General features: G+C 41.8%; 1 protein-coding gene across 7 annotated transcripts in view; it reads right to left on the reverse strand.

Moving 5' to 3' along the window:
• Positions 1-21,192, reverse strand: part of LOC109893118 (protein spinster homolog 1) — a 31,308-nt gene that overhangs the window by 1,584 nt on the left and 8,532 nt on the right. For 2 of the 7 annotated variants that reach the window (XM_031827094.1, XM_031827095.1), the window contains exons 9-22: positions 20,808-20,873; positions 20,285-20,383; positions 19,408-19,576; positions 14,097-14,136; positions 13,847-13,878; positions 13,696-13,753; positions 13,528-13,577; positions 13,369-13,401; positions 11,426-11,468; positions 10,618-10,694; positions 9,377-9,394; positions 9,159-9,254; positions 7,520-7,606; positions 5,491-5,580 (exon numbers count right to left, since the gene is read on the reverse strand). In XM_031827094.1, coding sequence (XP_031682954.1) covers positions 5,491-5,580; positions 7,520-7,606; positions 9,159-9,254; positions 9,377-9,394; positions 10,618-10,694; positions 11,426-11,468; positions 13,369-13,401; positions 13,528-13,577; positions 13,696-13,753; positions 13,847-13,878; positions 14,097-14,136; positions 19,408-19,576; positions 20,285-20,383; positions 20,808-20,873 — 958 coding nt within the window. Of the gene's footprint in view, positions 1-5,490; positions 5,581-7,519; positions 7,607-9,158; positions 9,255-9,376; positions 9,395-10,617; positions 10,695-11,425; positions 11,469-13,368; positions 13,402-13,527; positions 13,578-13,695; positions 13,754-13,846; positions 13,879-14,096; positions 14,137-17,102; positions 18,620-19,407; positions 19,577-20,284; positions 20,384-20,807; positions 20,874-21,192 lie in introns of those variants that run through there. The other 5 variants (XM_020486142.2, XM_020486143.2, XM_031827098.1 and 2 more) reach the window with 4 other exon arrangements.

Genomic DNA, 21,192 nt, shown 5'->3' on the forward strand with positions numbered 1-21,192 from the left:
CTGCCATCATTCAAGGCAAGTGTGCCTTTAGATCATTAGAACGCATTTTTCAGCTAGTTGGGCATCAGAATCGTACTGATAAATGGGGAATAGTAAGTAGCCTGCTTGTCCCAACCCACGTTTTGACAACTGAATGGGACTTTTATAAAATGTCCACTTATGTACATAGGATGCATATAACATTAAATATTTGTCCAGCCTTTGCTGCTAAGCATAATACGCTGCGACCCTAATGAAAAGGTTTAACTCCAAATATGGTTTTGTTGGATGCAGCATTGCTGTATGGTGCACTCGATGTTCTTATACATTTGTTAATTTGACTGATAATCAAACAAGATTGTCCACTTCCTCGTTTTCGTACAGCGGTCTCATGTTTGTGCAGCGCCATTCAAATTTTAGTGGTCGCATACACATATTTAGCAGATGTTATTGCGGGTGTGGCGAAATGCTTGCAAATATGGCATTATTTGGTAGATTTCTTATTTAACTAAATCTGAAAGGGTTTTATGGATTAAAAAAATGTAAATGTAATTTTATGAACCCAACCCCTATCTCTTGCTTTACCTCCACAGACGATGTCATGAAGCACTTCCCGGCTGCAACAAAATAACAAGTGGGAACGGCATAAAAACAGTAAAATGGCTGAATTGAGAAGTGACGAAAAGAATGAATAGGATTAAATGTAGTTTTGTGTTTGTTCAATTTTATTACCATGACTACAAGTAGCACTGAAATTATGCTCCCGTAACATGTATTGTGACAAAAGGACAATATGTAATAAAAAAAGTGAATACTGTGTGTCACACATGAGCATAAGGTAACATTACGTATGACATGTAGTAAACATGTGAATACTACATGTATCACATATAGGAGCATAAGTATTATACATACTGTATAAGATCAAATGTCACGAAAATTATTGTATTTTTCAACATACAAGTGATGTGTGGATGCATTTATTGCAGGTTTTGTTTTTGGTTAATCATTGTTAAGCTTTCAATACCGAAGCCAGACTGCAGCATTTTAGTAGCCTAGCTAGTGGCATGTGTAGACTGTAGCATGTGTCTGTACACTTTCCATCCACTGCGCGCTGTAAACGGGACACACGAAAGCAGGGCAATTGAAGTTGAATTCACTAATGCGAGCACATCACGCTGTAATTTCTTTAAGTAAATGACTATTGTTGATTCATTTATAAATGCCTGTGAGACCTTTTCGGCCCGCGGGACTTGTGTGCTAGCCGTTTAGTCACATTATGACTGACGTGATCATTGCCCTTGCTAGTTTGATTGTATTAACATTCCAAGCCTAGTTACAGTCGTCCGTTTTCATTCCAAATATTTAGTAATTGAAGATGAAACAGTGCACCCCAAATGGGTGGAGGCAGCAAACAATGTATCAGGCCAGCTGTGATTTTACAACCTGACAGCAATATTCTTTGGACTACCAAGAAATGGATTGGTGAATTATATTAATCATGTATTTATTATAAATCCCCATTAGCTACTCTTCCTGGGAAACAGCAACATTAAGGCAGTATTACCTTTTTGTAAACATTAATACAGATTTCACAACATATTGTGTGCCCTCAGGCCCCTACTCTTAACACATATCTATACCACAAAATCCGTGTGTATGTTATCGTGTGTTTGTATGCATGTGTCTGTGTTGCTTCACAGTCTCCGCTGTTCCATAAGGTGTATTTTTATCTTTTTTTAAATCAAATTTTACTGCTTGCATGAGTTACTTGATGTGGAATAGAGTTCCATGTTGTCATGGCTGTACTGTACGCCTCCCATAGTCTGTTCTGGACTTGGACTGTGAAAGGACCTCTGGTGGCATGTCTTGTAGGGTATGCATGGGTGTCCGAGCTGTGTGGCAGTAGTTCAAACCGACAGCTCGGTGTTCAACATGTCAATACCTCTCACAAATAAAAGTAGTGATGAAGTCGATCTCTCCTCCACTTTGAACCAGGAGAGATTGACATACATATAATTAATGTTAGCTCTCTGTACACATCCAAGGGCCAGCCGTGCTGCCCTGTTCTGAGCCAATTGTAATTTCTCAGGCCCTCTGTGGTACCTGACCACATGACGGAACAGTAGTCCAGGTGCGACAAAACTAGGGCCTGAAGGACCTGCCTCGTTTGATAGTTCTGTTAAGAATGCAGAGCAACACTTTATTATGGACGGAGTTCTCCCTATCCTAGCTACTGTTGTATCAATATGTTTTGACCATGACAGTTTACAATCCAGGGCCACAGTCATTACAAGGTTTAGTGAATGATTTGTCCCAAATACAATACTTTTAGTTTTTGAAATATTTAGGACTAACTTCTCCTTGCCACCATTCTGAAACTAACTGCAACTCTTTGTTAAGTGTTGCAGTCATTTCAGTCGCTGTGGTAGCTGACTTGTATAGTGTTGAGTCAACCGCATACATATACACACTGACTTTAATCAAAGTGGCATGCTGTTAGTAAAGATTGAAAAAAAGGGGCCTAGACAGCTGCCCTGGGGAATTCCTGATTCTACTTGGATTTTGTTGGAGAGGCTTCAATTAAAAAGAGCACCCTCTGTGTCTGTTAGACAGGTAACTCTTTATCCACAATATAGCTGGGTGTGTAAAGCCATAACACATGTTTTTCCAGAAATAGACTGATCGATTAATGTCAAAAGCCACACTGAAGTCCAACAAAACAGCCCCCCAATCTTTCTCTCAGCTAATCAGTGCTGTGCTTGTTGATTGTCCTTCCCGATAAGTGTGCTGAAAGTCTGGTGTCAATTTGTTTACTGTGAAAAAGCATTGTATCTGGTCAAACACCATTTTCCCAAAAGTTTACAAAGGGTTGGTAACAAGCTGATTAGTCAGCTATTTGAGCCAGTAAATGGGGCTTTACTATCCTTAGGTAGGGGAAAACATTAGCTTCCTTCCAGGCCTGAGGGCACACAGCAGGCTTAAATTGAAAATATGGCAAATAGGAGTGGCAATAACATCCTCTATTATTCTCAGCAATTTTCCATCCAAGTTGTCAGATCCCAGTGGCTTGTTATTGTTGATAGACAACAATAAGAATAGATGGATGCATTGAACTGCATCCATCTATTCTGTCAATAACACCTTACTGTATGTCATGGAATTTTGAGTTAAATATAACCTATTTTTAAAACCTCTTTTCAAAAGTTGGTTTTGAAGCGCACACTGGGAATCTGATATTTTTTACTGATATGATTGTCTGCTTTTTTCATATCTGCAAAGTAGTTAAAAACGTTGTCAGTTCCACTTTAATAATATCAGGGATGTGATCAGGACAACATATAGTAATGGCTATGGGAGGATAGGTCAGTTTCTATCAAATATGAGTAGAGAATAAGGTTGTGTCCCAAACGGCATCCTAATTCCTTTCTAGTGAACTACTTTTAACCAGGGTCCATAGGGCTCTCATCAAAAGTAGTGCACTATATTAGGGAATAAGGTGTCATTGGAACATAACACTTAGGAGTATGTGACGCCGCACAGATGTGGAAGAGGGGCATTACTACGTCATAGGAGAAGAGGCATTGGAAAGAATATGGTGTAATTGCAGACCACAACTCGGGGTGTTTCTTGATGTGGGTGTTCCCTGATATCAGGAAATGCCAATTGATAACTGCCCTTGGTCAGTTCCGGTGTTATGAAACGGATGGTTTCTGGACACAGATTTGTTTACATAGCAGGTTCGGATAATTCATGTGGCAAGTTAGGAGGCTGAGGTTAAGGTTAGGGAAAGGGTTAGATTTAGCTACGGAGGGGGGGGGTTTCGCCTTTGCACCAGATGAAAGTTGATTGCATTTGTTTTGGAACCGGGCTGCCTCCCGGCATTTGAAGTAATGAGTAGGATTCTGTGTTTTCACATGCAAAAGCAATTGCTTTTGAGCTTCATCGGGAAAGTACCATGGGAATGCAGATGCCCTGAGCAGTCTTCCGCTGCGATACACACCCACCATAACAGCTCAAAAGGACAGAGTGCTGATGTGCGTGGACACGGCACTCGTGACCGCAGAGCAAGGGAGATCCTGGACAAGTAAATACACAGTACTGTCTAGAGATAGAGAATATGTAGTAAGGGGATGGCCACAACAAACAGAAGGGACTGAATTCATACCATACAGTGTCGGGAAAACAATGTTGAGTGTACAGGATGGTTGTGTTATGTGGGGAGCACTAGTGATTATTCCACAGCCAGCACCCCAGGCTAACCCTACAGCAGGGGGTCTCGCGTATCAAGCCTTGGCTAGGAGTTATTTATGGTGACTAGACCAGGAGATAGACAATCTAGTCAAGACATGTAACACGTGTCAGGAACACAGAAAGGCACCAGCAGCTCCACTCCACCCATGGAAGTTTCCAGAGAAACCTTGGAGAAGATTGCACATAAATTACACAGGGCCATTCATGGGGGAAATGTTCCTGATAATCAAAAGGGATGGATGTGTATCAGGTTAGTTCTGCTTCATCCACCACTACTAAAGATGGCCTACGACAGAAAAAGAACCATGACAAACATACCAAGGGCTTAAATTTGAGGGGAACCCTGTCTATCAGAAATTTCAGTTGTGGGAAATTGGATTCCTGGATTTATAGACTCAGCTACTTGTCCTGTTTCCGACAAGGTAAGGTGGTTTGCAGACATGTCGATCAGATTCTTGCCAGACGGGATGGAACAACAAGTGAGTTACCAGTTGTGACGGCAGAGGACAGGCTGTTCTCTAGCTATCCAAGTGCTTCTGTGGTGCACATTCCACAGACAGAGACCATAACAGAGGAAACAGTTCACCAAGAGGAGAATCTCGTTTCAGAGTCAAATACTGAACACTACCCCTAGTATACGTCATCCACAGAGGCACGCAAAGCTTCCAAGCTGCTTAAAAGACTGAACTCTGAACAAGAAAATAAAAAAATAGCTGCGATAAATTGTTTTTAAAAGACTCACAGTAAAAGAGACTCAAGAGTTAAATACTTAGTTACCCAAGCATGTGAAAATAAAAGTGAACTTGTGAAATGTCATGTTTATTGTTTAAAATGACTGACTTGTTTAGATCAGTAGAGTACATAAGATTAAAATAATTGTTTGTTAAAATAACCATTTCAGATTAGGTTTATTTGTGGAGACTTAATATTAAAATCTTAAGAGGGAAGGAATGTGGTATTAACATCACACATACACATTACCAGATGGTGTAGCACTTGGGTACCTATTGGTATCAGAGTATTGGAATGCGCCGCAATACACACACTGAGTGCAGCTGCGACTACCTGCCTGTTACACCATTCTCCGGTTGGTAATAAAGTAATCCCTTCATAAAGGGCTACTAGCTTACTCCTCTCCCAAGGCATAAAGAGTTGGGAGAGGGGTTGTCAAAAAAAAAGCAGGGATTCCTGATTAACCTGGAAAGATCACATCCCAGAAAAGTTATTTTCTATTCAATGTACCAATGTGGGCCATACCTTTAGTATTGACATAGTCGTTGCCTTCTTCGTCACTGTCATCACTCTTTTCCACGTCGATATTCATGTTGCCCTCCTCGTCACGGTTTTCTGTGAACACAAACACAGGATTGAGGTATATGCACAGTGCATTCGGAAAGTATTCAGGGCCCTTCCTTTATTCCACATTTTGTTACCTTACAGCCTTATTCCAAAAATGTATTAAATAAATAAATTCCTCAATCTAAACACAATATCCCACAATGACAAAGCGAAAACAGGTTTGTAGAAATGTTTGCAAATTTATAAACAAACAGAAATACCTTATTTACGTAAGTACAGACCCTTTGCTATGAGACTTGAAATTGAGCTCAGGTGCATCCTGTTTCCATTGACCATCCTTGAGATGTTTCTACAACTTGATTGGAGTCCACTGGTGGTACATTCAATTGATTGGCCATGATTTGGAAAGGCACACATCTGTCTATATAAAGGTCCCACAGTTGACAGTGTATGTCAGAGCAAAAACTAAGCTATGAGGTTGAAGGAATTGTCAGTAGAGCTCCGAGACAGGATTGTGTCGAGGCACAGATCTAGGGAAGGGTACCAAAAAAAGCATTGAAGGTCCCCAAGAACACAGTGACCTCCACCATTCTTAAATGGAAGAAGTTTAGAACCACCAAGACTCTTCCTAGAGCTGGCTGCCCAGCCAAACTGAGCAATTGGGGAGAAGGATCTTGGTCACGGAGGTGACCAAGAACCCGATGGTCACTCTCACAGAGTCCCTCTGTGGAGATTGGAAAATCAGAGCCTGAACTTCAACAAGATCTAACATCTCTGGAGAACTGAAAATAGCTGTGCAGCGACGCTCCCCATCCACCCTGACAGAGCTTGAGAGGATCTGCAGAGAAGCATGGGAGAAACTCCCCAAATACAGGTGTGCCAAGCTTGTAGCATCATATCCAAGAAGACTCGAGGCTGTAGTCGCTGCCAAAGGTGCTTCAACAACGTACTGAGTAAAGGGATTTTACAAAAGTATTAGATTTGTTTTTATAATTTAGCAAAAAATCCTAAAACCTGTTTTTGCTTTGTCATTATTGAGTATTGTGTGTAGATTGATGAGGAAAAAACACCATTTAATCAATTTTAGAATGCTGTAATGTAACAAAATGTGGAAAAAGTCAAGGGGTCTAAATACTTTCCGAAGGCACTGTATTATCATGCATTTCACTTATCACTTCAACTGAATATTTATTTTTATATATTGTAATATCCATGTGTTTAAGTGTTATTTGGATATCAATAAAAAACTAAGAAAAAGCATTCAACCACAAGATGTCACAAAAGCCCTATTCGCAAGGGACTAGTATTACTGGTTATTATTGGTTATGTAATTATTTCCCCAGAATTTCAGTGTTTCCATTGGACAATTCGGACTGGATTAGTTTTACCAAACTGCCCCTGTAATTATTTCCCCCCCCTCATTCAAAACTGACCATTATGACGGTAGTCTGAAGGCTCTGCTAGACATGAAGATATTTCACATCTAGGGATAGTTTAATACGGACCTAATGGCCTTCAGTTTGGAGAAAGTCAAAATATTAATGCATATCAATAAGAACCATGAACTGTAACCTATGCAGACATTTAATTACCTGACATAGTTGCCAATTTATCAATTCATTGGCACAATACTGTCCACGTTATCTTTTAAAAAGAGAAGTATGGCACTAGGAAGGTTGATATGTGACAAAAAAGATCATTCACCTGTGGGCTACGTGCATAGCACTTTGTTGTAAGCATGAACTTGTTCCCATGTTCTTACCCAAACTAGGTGCAGCACCTGTTAAAACTCTAATATCGCTCAAAACACAGGGATGACGATCCAGGTTAGTAATAAAGTAATCCGTTTATAAAGAGCTCACTACTTCCAAGGCATAAAGAGTTCCATGGGTTATTAAAACTGTCCAAAAAAGCAGGGATTCTTGATTTAAATCAGGAACATCCCTAAAAAGTTGGATTCTATTCAATGTGCCAATGTTGGCCATACCTTTAGTATTGACATAGTCGTTGCTGCCTTCATCACTGTCATCACTCTTTCCCACGTCGACATTCATATTGCCCTCATCACTGTTTTCTGTGAGAACACAAACAGGATTGAGGTATAGAGTGCATTCGAAATTGTATTCAGACCTTCACTTTTTCCACATTTTGTTACGTTACAGCCTTATTCTAACATGGATGAAATAGCCCCCCCCCCTCTCATCAATCGACACACAATATCCCATAATGACAGAGCAGAATCTGGTTATTAGAACATTTTGCAAATGTATTAAAAACAAAACATTTAAATATCACATTGACGTAAGTATTCAGACCCAGTACTTTGTTGAAGCACCTTTGGCAGCGATTACTCCTCTCAAGCTCTGTCAGGTTGGATGGGGAGCGTCGCTGCACAGCTATTTTCAGGTCTCTCTCCAGAGATGTTTGATCGGGTTCAGGTCCAGGCTCTGGCTAGGCCACTCAAGGACATTGAGACTTGTCCCGAAGCCACTCCTGCGTTGTCTTGGCTGTGTGCTTTGGGTCATTGTCCTATTGGAAGGTGAACCTTCGCCCCAGTCTGAGGTCCTGAGTGCTCTGGAGCAGGTTTTCATCAAGGATCTCTCTGTACTTTGCTCCGTTCATCTTTGCCTCAATCCTCATTCAGGCTAAAGAATTCAATCTTGGTTTTATCAGACCAGAGTAACTTGTTTCTCATGGTCAGAGTCCTTTACGTGCTTTTGGCAAACTCCAAGCTGCCTGTCAAGTGCCTTTTACTGAGGAGAGGCTTCCGTCTGGACACTCCACCATAAAAGCCTGAATGGTGGAGTGCTGCAGAGATGGTTGTCCTTCTGGAAGGTTCTCCCATCTCCACAGAGGAACTCTAGAGTTCTGTCAGTGTGACCATCAGGTTCTTGGTCACCTCCTTGACCAAGCCCCTTTTCTCCCGATTGCTCAGTTTGGCTGGACGGCCAGCTCTAGGAAGAGTCTTGGGGGTTCTAAATTCCTTCCATTTAAGAATGATGGAAGCCACTGTTCTTGGGAATCTTCAATGCTACAGAATTTCTCTGGTACCCTTCCCCAGATCTGTGCCTCGACACAATCCTGTCTCGGAGCTCTACGTACAATTCCTTCGACCTCATGGCTTGGTTTTTACTCTGACACGCACTATCAACTGTGGGACCTTATATAGACAGGTGTGTGCCTTTCCAAACAATCAATGGAATTTACCACAGGTGGACTCCAATGAAGTTGAAGAAACATCTCAAGGATGATCAATGCAAACATGATGCACCTGAGCTTAATTTCGAGTCTCATAGCAAGGGTATAAATACTTATGTAAATAAGGTATGTTTATTTATTAGTAATAATTTAGCAAAACTTTCTAACAACCTGGGTTCGCTTTAAGCATCAATTTGTTCCCATGTTCATACCCACACTCGGTGCAGCACCTGTTAAACTCTAATATCGCTCGAAAACACAGGGATGATAATCTGGGTTAATAATCCGTTTTAAAGAGCTCACTCCCTTAAAAGGCATAAAGAGTTCCATGGGTTATTACAACTGTCAAAAAAGAAGGGATTCCCGATTTAAATCAGGAACATCCCTGAAAAGTTAGATCCTATTCAATGTGCCAATGTGGGCCATACCTTTAGTATTGACATAGTCGTTGCTGCCGTCATCACTGTCATCACTCTTTCCCACGTCGACATTCATATTGATTTTCATAACCGCGCCACTGTTTTCTGTGAACACACAAAAACACACAGGATTGAGGTATATACTGTATATGTACACTCCAGTCTAAAAAGCATTGTGATGTTTATACTGATAAACCTAGAAGACGGATTTCTATTGCATCACTCACCCTGCTCTTTGTCCTCGTCTGCTTCCACATTGACATATCATATGAACGCGATGTGAATAATCCAGACAGCATTTTATTAGTAATATTTCGTGGCCCATCAAGATGCCTTTTCCTGATTTCTAAACCTCTGTATAAATGGTCTGTACATGTGCTTCACAAAAACTGAAATGAGGAAATAAATATGCTGCTGCTCGCAACATATCCATTCAAATGACTGCTCCATTCAAGCTGCGTCGCTGAAGCGTTCCAGATTAGGCACTAGAAATGTTACGGTCATTTGAAGCGTTCACCTTGAATGCAGTTTTCGCCAAAGCGGGAACATAGCCTTTACATTTCAATTGCGCTGTAAAGCTGAACTTCTGCCATAAGGTTTGAATACAGCCCATAATCAACAAAAACTCAGTCTCCTAATCTACATACTGTCATGAATTGGACTTGTGATTTCAACTGAAATGTTTTATTGTTCATGTATTTTGTAATATCCATGTGTCTTTAAAGTCCTATTCGCACAGGACTAGTATTACTTTAGAATGTCATTTATGTGGAAAAAGTATACATTGTCATACTTCAGTAAAAGTAAATAGAAAATTGCTCAAGTAAGTCACCCAGTAAAATAGTACTTGAGTAAAATTATTTGATTTGAACTATACTTAAGTATCAAAAGTAAATGTAATTGCTAAAATATACTTAAGTGTAAAAGTAGAAATTCTTCCAAATTCTTTATAATATGCAAACCAGGCAGCACCAATTTATTTTCTACTTTTGCATAGCATGGGCCACTCTCCAACATCATTTACAAATGAAGCACGTGTGTTTAGTGAGTCCGCCAGATCAGAGGCAGTTGGGATGTTCTCTTGATAAGTGTGTTAATTGGACAATTTTGATGAATGTTAGGCATTCAAAATGTAACGAGTACCTTTGTGTGTCAGGGAAAATGTATGGAGTAAAAAGTGCATCATTTTATTTTGGAATGAATTAAAAGTTGTCAAAAATATAAAATAGTAAAGTACAGATATCCCAAAAAAACAACTTAAGTGGTACTTTAAAGTAATTTTACTTAAGTACTTTACACCACTGGTTATGTAACCATTACCCCAATATGTCCGTTTTTTTTTCCAGTGGACGTTACCAAACTGCCCCTGTAATTATCTCCTGAGCTCCCCCATTAAAATGTATCCCGTCCGAATAGGGCTATAGTAATGACTCATTGTCAGTCATCTCTCCATCCTACGTTAACCTACCTGTGCTTTGGGAGCTTAGACATTGGTTGGAATGACGCAGAGACCCAGTCCCAGGAAGAACTGATGGTAACACCATTCTATAAAGGAGCGAGAGAAGAGGTTACACAAAACCCAAGAGACTCCAGTACTCTATAGCCACAGAAGACAGTCTACACAGTAACAATTGCCACTTTTTTCCCAGGAAGTCCTGGAAATGCAAAGTGTAACATTCACAGTGAGGCATTGACATACAGTATACACAGAGTATAAAAAACATTAAGAGCACCTGCTCTTTCCATGACACAGACTGACCAGGTGAATCCAGGAGAATTCCATGATTCCTTATTGATGTCACTTGTTAAATCCAATTCAAATCAGTGTAGATGAAGGGGAGAGACAGGTTAAAGAAGGATTTTTAGGCCTTGAGCCAACTGAGACATGGATTGTGTATGAGTGCCATTCAGAGGGTGAATGGGAAAGACACAAGATTTAAGTGCCATTTCGAATGGGGTATGGTAGTAGGTGCCAGGCACACCTGTTTCTGTCAAGAACTGCAATGCTGCTGGGTTTTTCACACTCAACAGTTGTGTGATTCAAGAATGATCACCCACCCAAAGAACATCCAGACAACTTGACACAATCTGTAGTAAGCATTGGAGTCAACATGGGCCAGTATCCTTGTGGAACACTTTCAACACCTTGTAGAGTCCATGCCCCAATGAATTGAGGCTCTTCTGAAGGAAAAGGGGGGTTGCAACTCAATATATGGAAGGTCTTCCTAATGTTTGGTATACTCAGTGTAATTTGTTTAAATTAAATTAATACTCACAGGTAGCCTGATCCTTGTTCATAGCTGTCCTCGTTGACATACTCTATAGAACAGAGATAGGAGAGACACACACACATGGCTGTCAATCAATAATGTCAGAGAATAAAGTGCCTTTGGAAAGTATTCAGACCCCTTGACTTTTTCCACATTTTGTTACATTACAGCCTTATTCTAAAATGGATTAAATAGAAAAATATGCTCAGCAATCTACACACAGTACCCCATAAAGACAAAGCGAAAAAACAGGTTTATAGAATTTTTGTAAATGTATTAAAAAAATAGAAATACCTTATCTGCATAAGTATTCAGTCCCTTTGCTATAAGACTCAAAATTGAGCTCAGGTGCATCCTGTTTCCATATCTTGGAGTCCACCTGTGATAAATTCAATTGATTGGACATACTTTGGAAAGGCTCACACTTGTCTATATAAGGTCCCACAGTTCACCGTGCATGTGCACAGAGCAAAAACCAAGCCATGAGGTCAAAGGAATTGTCCGTAGAGCTCCGAGACAGGATTGTGTCGAGGCACAGATCTGGGGAAGGTTACCAAATCATTTCTGTAGCATTGAAGGTCCCCAAGAACACAGTGGCTTCAATCATTCTTAAATGGAAGAAGTTTGGAACCACCAAAAGGCTTCCTAGAGCTGGTCGCCCAGCCAAACTGAGCAATCAGGGGAAAAAGGTCTTGACCAAGAACCCGATGGTCAATGACAGAGATCTAGAGTTCCTCTGTGGATATGGGAGAACCTTCCAGAATGACAACCATCTCTGCAGCATTCCACCAATCAGGCCACTCCTCAGTAAAAGGCACATGACAGGCCACTTGGAGTTTGCCAAAAGGACTCTCAAACCATGAAAAACAAAATTCCCTGGTCTGATGAAACCAAGATTGAACTCTTTGGCCTGAATGTTAAACGTCACGTCTGGAGAAAACCTGGCACCATTCCCTACGGTGAAGCATGGTGGTGGCAGCACCATTCTGTGGGGATGTTTTTCAGCGGCAGGGACTGGGAGACTAGCAGGATCTAGGCAAAGATGAATGGAGCAAAGTACAGAGATCTTTGATGAAAACCTGCTCCAGAGCACTCAGGACCTCAGACTGGGGGGCGAAGGTTCACCTTCCAACAGGACAACGACCCTAAGCACAAAGCCAAGACAACGCAGGAGTGGCTTCGGGACAAGTATCAATGTCCTTGAATGGCCCAGCCAGAACCCGGATTTCAACCCAATCTAACATCTCTGAAGAGACCTGAAAATAGCTGTGCAGCAACACTCCCCATCCAACCGGTCACAGCTTTAGAGGATCTGCAGAGAAGAATGGGAGTAACTCCCAAAATACAGGTGTGCCAAGCTTGTAGTGTCATACCCAAGAAGCCTCGAGACTGTAATCGCTGCAAAAGGTGCTTCAACAAAGTACTGAGTAAAGGGTCGGAATACTTATTTAAATGCTTTTTCATTATGGGGTATTGTATGTAGATTGATGGGGGAAAAAACTATTTAATCAATTTTAGAATAAGACTGAAAACTTAATGTGGAAAAAGTCCAGGGGTCGGAATACTTTCCGAAGGCACTGTATGAATGGTTTAATGTCCAAATATCTGAATGAATGCGAGTAGGTGCACATGTAGGCAGTTACAGTAGCCTAGCAGTTACAGCATTGGGCCCGTAACCAAAAGGTTGCTGGTTCAAACACCCAAGCCAACAAGGTGAAAAAATTGTCGATATGCCCTTGAGCAAGACACTTAACCCTGGCTCCATATGGATGACCATGTAAAACAATACATTTCACTGCACCTATTTGGTGTATGTGACAATAAAACACACATTTTCACCTAAGGAGCAATGTGCCATTTTTCAAAACTTCTTTCAGCAGTTACTGTACACACAAGTTTGAGGCGATCAGTGTTATTGAACATGGTAGGATATTTAACGTTCACATTACCATCTCTTGGACTCTCATAGCCGTCATTACTCTCTGCAAGAAAAAAAGCTAACTATTAAGAAGGAACTGAACTGTGACGTTAGAGATAGCGGCGGAAGGAGGAAGAAAACAAGTGGAGAAAATAGACATCTGATGTAGAGGAAGAGCGAGACATCTCACCATTTTCAGTCGGTGTGACAGAGTTCGGTCTCAGAACAATCTGTGGTGAACTGTGGGATAGAAAGGCAGGTACATTTCACTTGACGGGTAATATGAGTCATTGTGTGTGTGTGTGTGTGTGTGTGTGTGTGTGTGTGTGTGTGTGTGTGTGTGTGTGTGGTAGCTCACATGGGTGAAAGAAGGCTGGAAGGGGGAGCACCCCAGCTTGTGGCAGCAGAGGGGTTGTCTGAGGACGAAGGTTCATCATCATCATCCATTTTTCTGAAGACGTTTCATGAAAAGATTTGGGTAGAACTTTAGTCATCACACACATACTCACATGGTGGGTGGGCCAAGCCAAATCCTAGGGTGCTGAGTGGGGAAGAAATCAGAGCGTTGGTAGAGGTTTGTACATGCATGGATATCAATTGGAGATTTGTGCAAACATTCAGGCGCACTTCTGGTTCTCTCATCTGGTACACTTACACAGTGCACCGGACATATATTACAAGTGCCACACAAACTTTTGAATATGTGGTTTCATTTTTATCAATAGGCACTGAATCGTTGTTTAATGAAAAAGTGCTTACTGCTGAGTGTAATCCTCACTGTAATGCTGCTGAATGGACGCTGAGGAGAAAGAAAATGAAGTTCGTTAAATGAGTTTTTTAAATTTCAAATTATTGACATTTAACCCTTTTTTTTACCAGTTAAGCTGACTGAGAAGAACACTTTCATTTACAGCGACAACATTTACTACATAGAGCCCAATTTAATTCAATAAAACTTTATTGATTCCCTCAAAAAAGGTACAGTAACGAAGTCTTGGTATTACTAGGCAGGTTGTGTCTTCTGCAGCTGAGACACAGGCCAGTCAACAGGATGAGTGACAGGGCGACCGCTCCACTCAGCAGCAACGCATACAGCTGCACAGACACCTCCATCACTGTCTGCAGGAATAACAAACTCATCCAGTTAGATGACACTTTTGACACGACACTATTAAAGCATTATTATGCTGTCTTCTCTGACCTAGTTTAAGACTAGTCTTGGAATAAGAAGCTAGTTAAATGGAGATTCTCAATTTAAAGTGTTTTTTTTTGTGTGCAAGACAAAATAATGGCCCCTAACGTTAAAGCATTTTTGAAAAATATCACCTCTGAATAGGAATGTGGTTGTCATTGTTAAATCATCATGTCATTTTCCTTTCTTGTGGTTTTTGATTCTCCATTTCACACACGCCGTCTCTAACTTTCTTGCTAACTATCACTATCAGCGGTTCAGTTCAGCTTCCGAACGCCAGGAAATGGATTTCCTGCATTTTAAAAAGTTAGACAATACCAGCACACTCTTAACACACTGTATGTGTAAATCACACACCTTTCTGTATGTCACCTAATATCTACAGTACCGTGGCACATAAAACTCCATGCAACACTGACACATAAAATAAGACTACCTCAAGAACAGACACGACTACAATGACACTATGTTGTGGTACCATAGGGCTGGCATTTTGTGTCACGACACTCCTCCTGGAGAGAGCCATGAGGAGGGTGACTTTTATGCCAAATTCAGACTGGTCTAGATTTGAGGGAGAGAGAGGGGGAGCGAGGGACGGCTGATCTGAAGGGCTAGCTCAGACCCAGTTAGGTGGTAAAGTACAGAGCTGCTGAACCTGAGGAGTTCAGAAAACCTGGGCCCTGTGCAGGTGGCCATGACGTTGAAGAACATTCAGATTCAGTCATAAAGTAATTTATATCTATAACATTGTGAGCATGTCTCCATTCTGAATTCATAGTAGGTTAATCAACATTGTTGAGTACCAGGGATGGGGTCAATTCCAGTAGTACACTGAAACTCCAATACTTTTCACAGTGGAAAATGTGGAATTTGGTTTACTTTCTGGTTGACCCCAACCCAGGTGAATAAATCAACAAGTTACTTCTTCACTTCTAGCTTATTCTCTACTAACCTAGAGGTTAAGAAACTAGGCATAAAGTAGGAGTCAATCAGTGGAGGGAGTTCTTACCAGCATGTGTTGTGTAGATTTCCAACAGAGCGTTAGGTCGTAGGTTGCTGATGATCTGCCAGGTGGTCAATGAAACTGGTTCTAAACCGGAGGTCGAGTTCCGGGCCGAGTTGACCCCAATCCAATCCCTAGACCAGCTCAGTCGTCAGCTACACTGAGATGCACCATTTTGGATGCATCTGATCTTCTGTCTGTTGCTCAAATCCCTATCCTACCACATGTAACTCTTCCTAGCTGTTCTTTTTGTTCACTCTTGAGTTCCCTCCCTTTCAGTTAACTGTAAGGAACCTTGACTATAGCAGCTTGACATTGGTGCCTTCCGCGATGCACCTTTTGGTCTGCATGACCTGTTCAGTCACCTCCTCCTTCCCTTCCTCCCTCACTCTTCTCATCAACTCTCCTACCCTGCTGTCATCTCAGCCTCCCCCAATGTGTCTTTTCTAGCATTCTCACAATGTTGTTTCAGATCACCTCTCCCCACCACCGCACCTCTGATCTTATCGCCTCCTTCTCGCTACCTTTCTCGGAGAGACCTGAAAGGCACATTAAAATACAGGGACTGACAAATGTTCAGTTCATGGTTCAAAAGATGTACCATCCTATAGATCTAAATCAAAATCCCACGACGGGGTACCCCAAGGGTCTGTATTTGGACCAATGTTTATGCTGTAGAGGGAACAGTGAGAACAGCATAAGAAGTGGCCAACATTCAGACGCTTGGCTATCATTTGGTCCATGCGAGTCAATAATCAGTTACAGTCAACTAATACTTGAGCTGTCAGTAATAATGCATTATTTTTGAGTCAGGGATGTAGAATCTGAAAGTCAACTCAAATGTCAGTTAGATAAAGTGTATGACAGACATGGAATGGCAAATCATGACAGGTGCCTCCTATAGCACTGTGTGTGTTTCCATCTTAATCAGTGTAGTCAATATTATTCTCTCCAGAATCATTTTAGGGGAAATGTTTCCACCACTATAGATGCTCCTCTAGCAGTCCGCCATCAGAAAAGCTGGTTGGCATGGCACCCACACTTATAAAATGGCTGCCGGGTGCCTCTGTGGTAGCGTTTAGTGCTTACCATCCTGGTTTAACTGCCAGAGCCTCTGAGAAGACGCTAGTTCTCAGAAGAACTCAGAAATGTCAAACTGCTCTGGACACAGTTTCACAGCAGCGTTACGATTGAATAGTGTGAACGTTGCACAAGCGACTTGCTTTACCTCGCTCCCCCTCCCCCCAGGAAACCACACCAACAGAAGGAAGCCGTGAGCTCCTCTCTCACTCTCCAGCAAAGAGAGAGACTGTAGATAACTGAAAAAAAAGGGAGGAATAAGTGAGAGGGAGGTCAGAGGAGACAAGAGAGGGAAAGGTGTAGAAAGGCTGAATGAGAGGTTACAGCTGCACTTGGTGTATTTGTGCAGCAGAGTATACAACCCTTCATTAAAGCGTGGCTATGGGCTTACAGGATCCAAGCTTCAAAGACACACATTTATCACCTCTGCAAAGCACTAAGTGACATCTGCGCAGATACATAGCGAAATCATTCCAGGAGTCATCTCATCAACGGTTCATTCTCATCGTTTAATGTTTCAACGAAAGGTTACATCAAATTCAAATCAGGTTAACAACTAGCAACTTTAACTAATTATTTTAAGGATTCACTTTCCAAAATAACCCTTCTTTTTTTTTAAGAACGTAACAATCGCCTTCATTAAAAAAGGGATATTCATTTTCCTCAGACAACTAAGAAATGTACACTCTGTAATAGACCTGATTTGATCTCCTGGTCGTTGTGACATCAGTGCCTCTATAGGAGGTCACAAAACCCCAAAGTGCACCTGACCTCCCAAGATCATTCCATAAAAACACCAGTAATTACTAATAAAAAAAATTATAAGAAGAAAATAAAAAGGTCTTAAACCATAGATTACCTTCTGGACCTGTCTGAAACATACATTTGTCCCTCCACCACGTTCTAGGTCGCTGAGGGACAAATCTAGTGTTATTATTATTATAATATACCAAACGGGTTTAAAAACAGAACAAGCATGATTAGGCTTAATCTGTTAAAAATGCAACAACTGATCGGTGGGTTTGAAGTCCAATGCAGGTACCTCTGGCCTGTGCCTGCAAACTCCCTTTTCTCAGTCTGATACTGTATGTAGTATGTGGTTACACTGAACGGACAAGCATCATATTTACAGTCTTAGTTTGTTGACGGGAGGATGACAGCACTGGTTGGAATGGCTTTGATATGGGCCGGCCGTAGTTATTCCGTGGCCAATCAGAGCTCTGTGTTTCAGACCCAAGCAATAAGCACAGCAGCAGTAGTAGGGATGTAGTGGTTACCACTCAGAGCGCTGGGTGAAAAATATCCTGGCGGTTTTCCAGAGGTCTCTACCGTGGAGATATAGTCCCTGTGGAGTAAAGGATGAGTGTCTGTCTAAGAGTGACACCCCTATCTGTGACCCTGTGACACATTGGCTTCAACAGGACATATAACGGGGGTGCACACAATCAGAACGCAAAAAAGGCTTTTCTGCTTCCTTCTTTCCCTCAGGTAAAGAAGTTGCTTCACCTCTAAAGCTCCCTCTTTCTTCTATCTGGTCACCTCTTCCAGCCACAGAGGTTAGCCTTCCATTGATGTGGCTCTTTGACTTCCTGTTTACTAGTCTGCATACATCTCTCATAAGTCACTATGTCTCATATTGTCATGCCAATATGTGACGCCAATCAGAAGTGGAATATCTTGTTGGTGACTACAAAAACACCAGGAAATTATGAGCGGAAGGTTTGGCAGCTCTGACTCTGCCGTGTTCCTCAGCAGATAAAGGTATTAAAAACCATATCACATCAAATGTTACAAATAATAAATAAAAGTCTCTGCATAGGGCATTGTCCAATCAAAGACCCTAGTCGTAAAAACACTGCTGCACGATTGGTCACAAATAGGGACCAATCAGGGTGCAGCATCTTCCACAGGAGCCTCCAAAGCCCCTTTTATCTCCTCAAATCAAAACACTGGACACTGGCACCCTCGTGGACCTGCCGCTCTTGGGTACAACAATTGGTTCATCATCTGTCAAGGAAAGAACATGCAGTACAATTAAAGCATTGTATATTGATTATCAAGATGAGCAGAATGTGCCCTGGCAGTTTCTTGTAACTGTTGCTAGCCTCTCTCTGCTAACATCACATGTGGTCTGTAGACTCATCACGACCGGTCTCATCTTTGGTTGCTCTCAACTATTGTTAGTCTCTCAATGCTCACTCTCACATATCTGTAGTTAGCAGGAGCAACAGTGTTGGGCCAGCAGCATAGTACCCTGCATCCCACTGCAGGCTTGCCTCTGAAGCTAAGCGGGGTTAGCCCTGGTTGGCCCTGTTATGGGAGACCAGATGCTGCTGGGAGTGGTGTTGGCGGACCAGTAGGAGGCACACTTTCCTCTGGTCTAAAATAAATATATAATACCCTAGGGCAGTGATTGGGGACATTGCCCTACGTAGGGTGCCGTCTTTCAGATGGGACACTAAATGGGTGTCCTGACTCCCTGTGGTCAGTAAAGATCCCATGGTACTTACTGTAGGGTTGTAAACCCTGATGTCCTGGCTAAATTCCCAATCTGGACCTCATACAATCATGGCCACCAAATCATTCCCAGCTTTCAATTGGCTTATTCATCCCCTAGAACTATTCCCCAGGTCATTGCTGTAAATGAAAAGGTGTTCTCAGTCAACTTACCTGGTAAAATAAGAGATTTTAGTTTTTTTTTAAAGGCCCCTCATTGAATTTTACTACTTTGCATGCATTCATGGCTTCACCAGAGGCTCATGCGCAAAAACGTAACTCCAAGTTTAGCCTCTCACCTGAGGGTGCGTAGTTTGTGGCACGTTGGCGGTCCTTCTCGATGAAGAGGGCGGTAGCCAGGAAGAAAGCCCCGCCCCCAACTGCCACAAAAGAGCAGGTGAGGAGGGAGAGCTGCAGGGAGCGGAACTGCCATAGGTACGAGTCAGTCTGCTTCAGAGAGTCTGACACCTGATGGATGGATGGAGGAAGAGATGTTACACAGTAAATGAGGATCGTACTCTGTTTCTTTAGACAAGTGTGTGTGTGTATCAAAAGTGTAGGTATGTACATGTGTGTGTGTGTGTGTGTGTATGTATATATCCTTTCAAAAGTTTGGGGTCACTTAGAAATGTCCTTGTTTTTGAAAGAAAAGCTAATTGTTTGTCAATTAAAATAACATCAAATTGATCAGAAATACAGTGTAGACATTGTTAATGTTGTAAATGACTATTGTAGCTGGAAACGTCAGATTTTTTATGGAATATATACATGGGCCCATTATCAGCAACCATCACTCCTGTGTTCCTATGGCACGTTGTGTTAGCTAATCCAAGTTTATTATTTTAAAAGGCTAATTGATCATTAGAAAACCCATTTGCAATTATGTTAGCATAGCTGAAAACTGTTGTTATGATTAAAGAAGCAATAAAACTGGCCTTCTTTAGACTAGTTGAGTATCTGGAGCATCAGCATTTGTGGGTTCGATTACAGGCTCAAAACTGCCAGAAACAAAGAACTTTCTTCTGAAACTCGTCAGTCTATTCTTGTTCTGAGAAATGAAGGCTATTCAATGCGAGAAATTGACAAGAAACTGAAGATCTGGTACAACGCTGTGTACTCCCCAGCTTTTGAACGGTAGTATGTGTGTGTGTGTGTGATAACAATCACGAGACATACCACGCCTATGAGATAAGGACTCCCAGCATCTCCAAGCAGGTGAGAGAGAACGATCTGGAAGGCCTCAGCCGTGGAGCGACGCGTGGGGACCACCACGTACTGAGAAAGATGGAGGAAGAGTGGGGGGGAGATAGAGGGGAGGTAGAAGATAATTAGCAAACGTTTTTTCATATCTTATCAAATCGGCACAATACAAAGGTAACCTTGAGGTTGGAAGGTCAAACACGTGCACTAAAGAGTTACACTGTCTTGGCATGATCTAAATTCCTCAACAGAAACCAATTCCATTATATCCAGCTAGGACACATTTTTTTTGTAGCCCCGGACAAGCACACCAGGTGAGTTTTGTCTGGGACTTCAACAAAAATGTGTACTGTTGGGGATACTCGAGGACTGGAGTTGGGAAACAGGGCTCTATACAGATCACACTAATTTGACGAGAAACATCTGTATATGGACATTGATTGAATAGGGCACAACCGCCTTGCGTTTAGATAGGGGATTGTTATGCATCTGAACTCACCAGCAGGATGTCCGCTACGATGGCCCAGTTCATAGACAGGAAGGTCTCTCCCAGGAAGATAAACACCTGATCACACACAAAAAAAACTGGTTAGACCACCATTACTATTACCATACACTGGGGATACAACGGCAACAGAGAGGAAAGCATGTGCACGTGTGTGTGTGTGTGAGAGAAAGACGGGCTGTGTCCAAAATCTGTCTTACTAAAACTGCATACTAATTATACTACATTCTATTTACATCCTGTTCAGAAAAATCGAATGCCGATAGCAACACATGCTCCCAAGTGGCACTGTGGTCTGAGGTACTGCATCTCAGTGCTAGAGGCATCACTACAGACCCTGGTTCGATCCCGGGCTGTATCACAACCGGCCGTGATCGGG

This window comes from Oncorhynchus kisutch, linkage group LG6 (assembly GCF_002021735.2).
Source record: "Oncorhynchus kisutch isolate 150728-3 linkage group LG6, Okis_V2, whole genome shotgun sequence".
Taxonomy (NCBI): domain Eukaryota; kingdom Metazoa; phylum Chordata; class Actinopteri; order Salmoniformes; family Salmonidae; genus Oncorhynchus; species Oncorhynchus kisutch.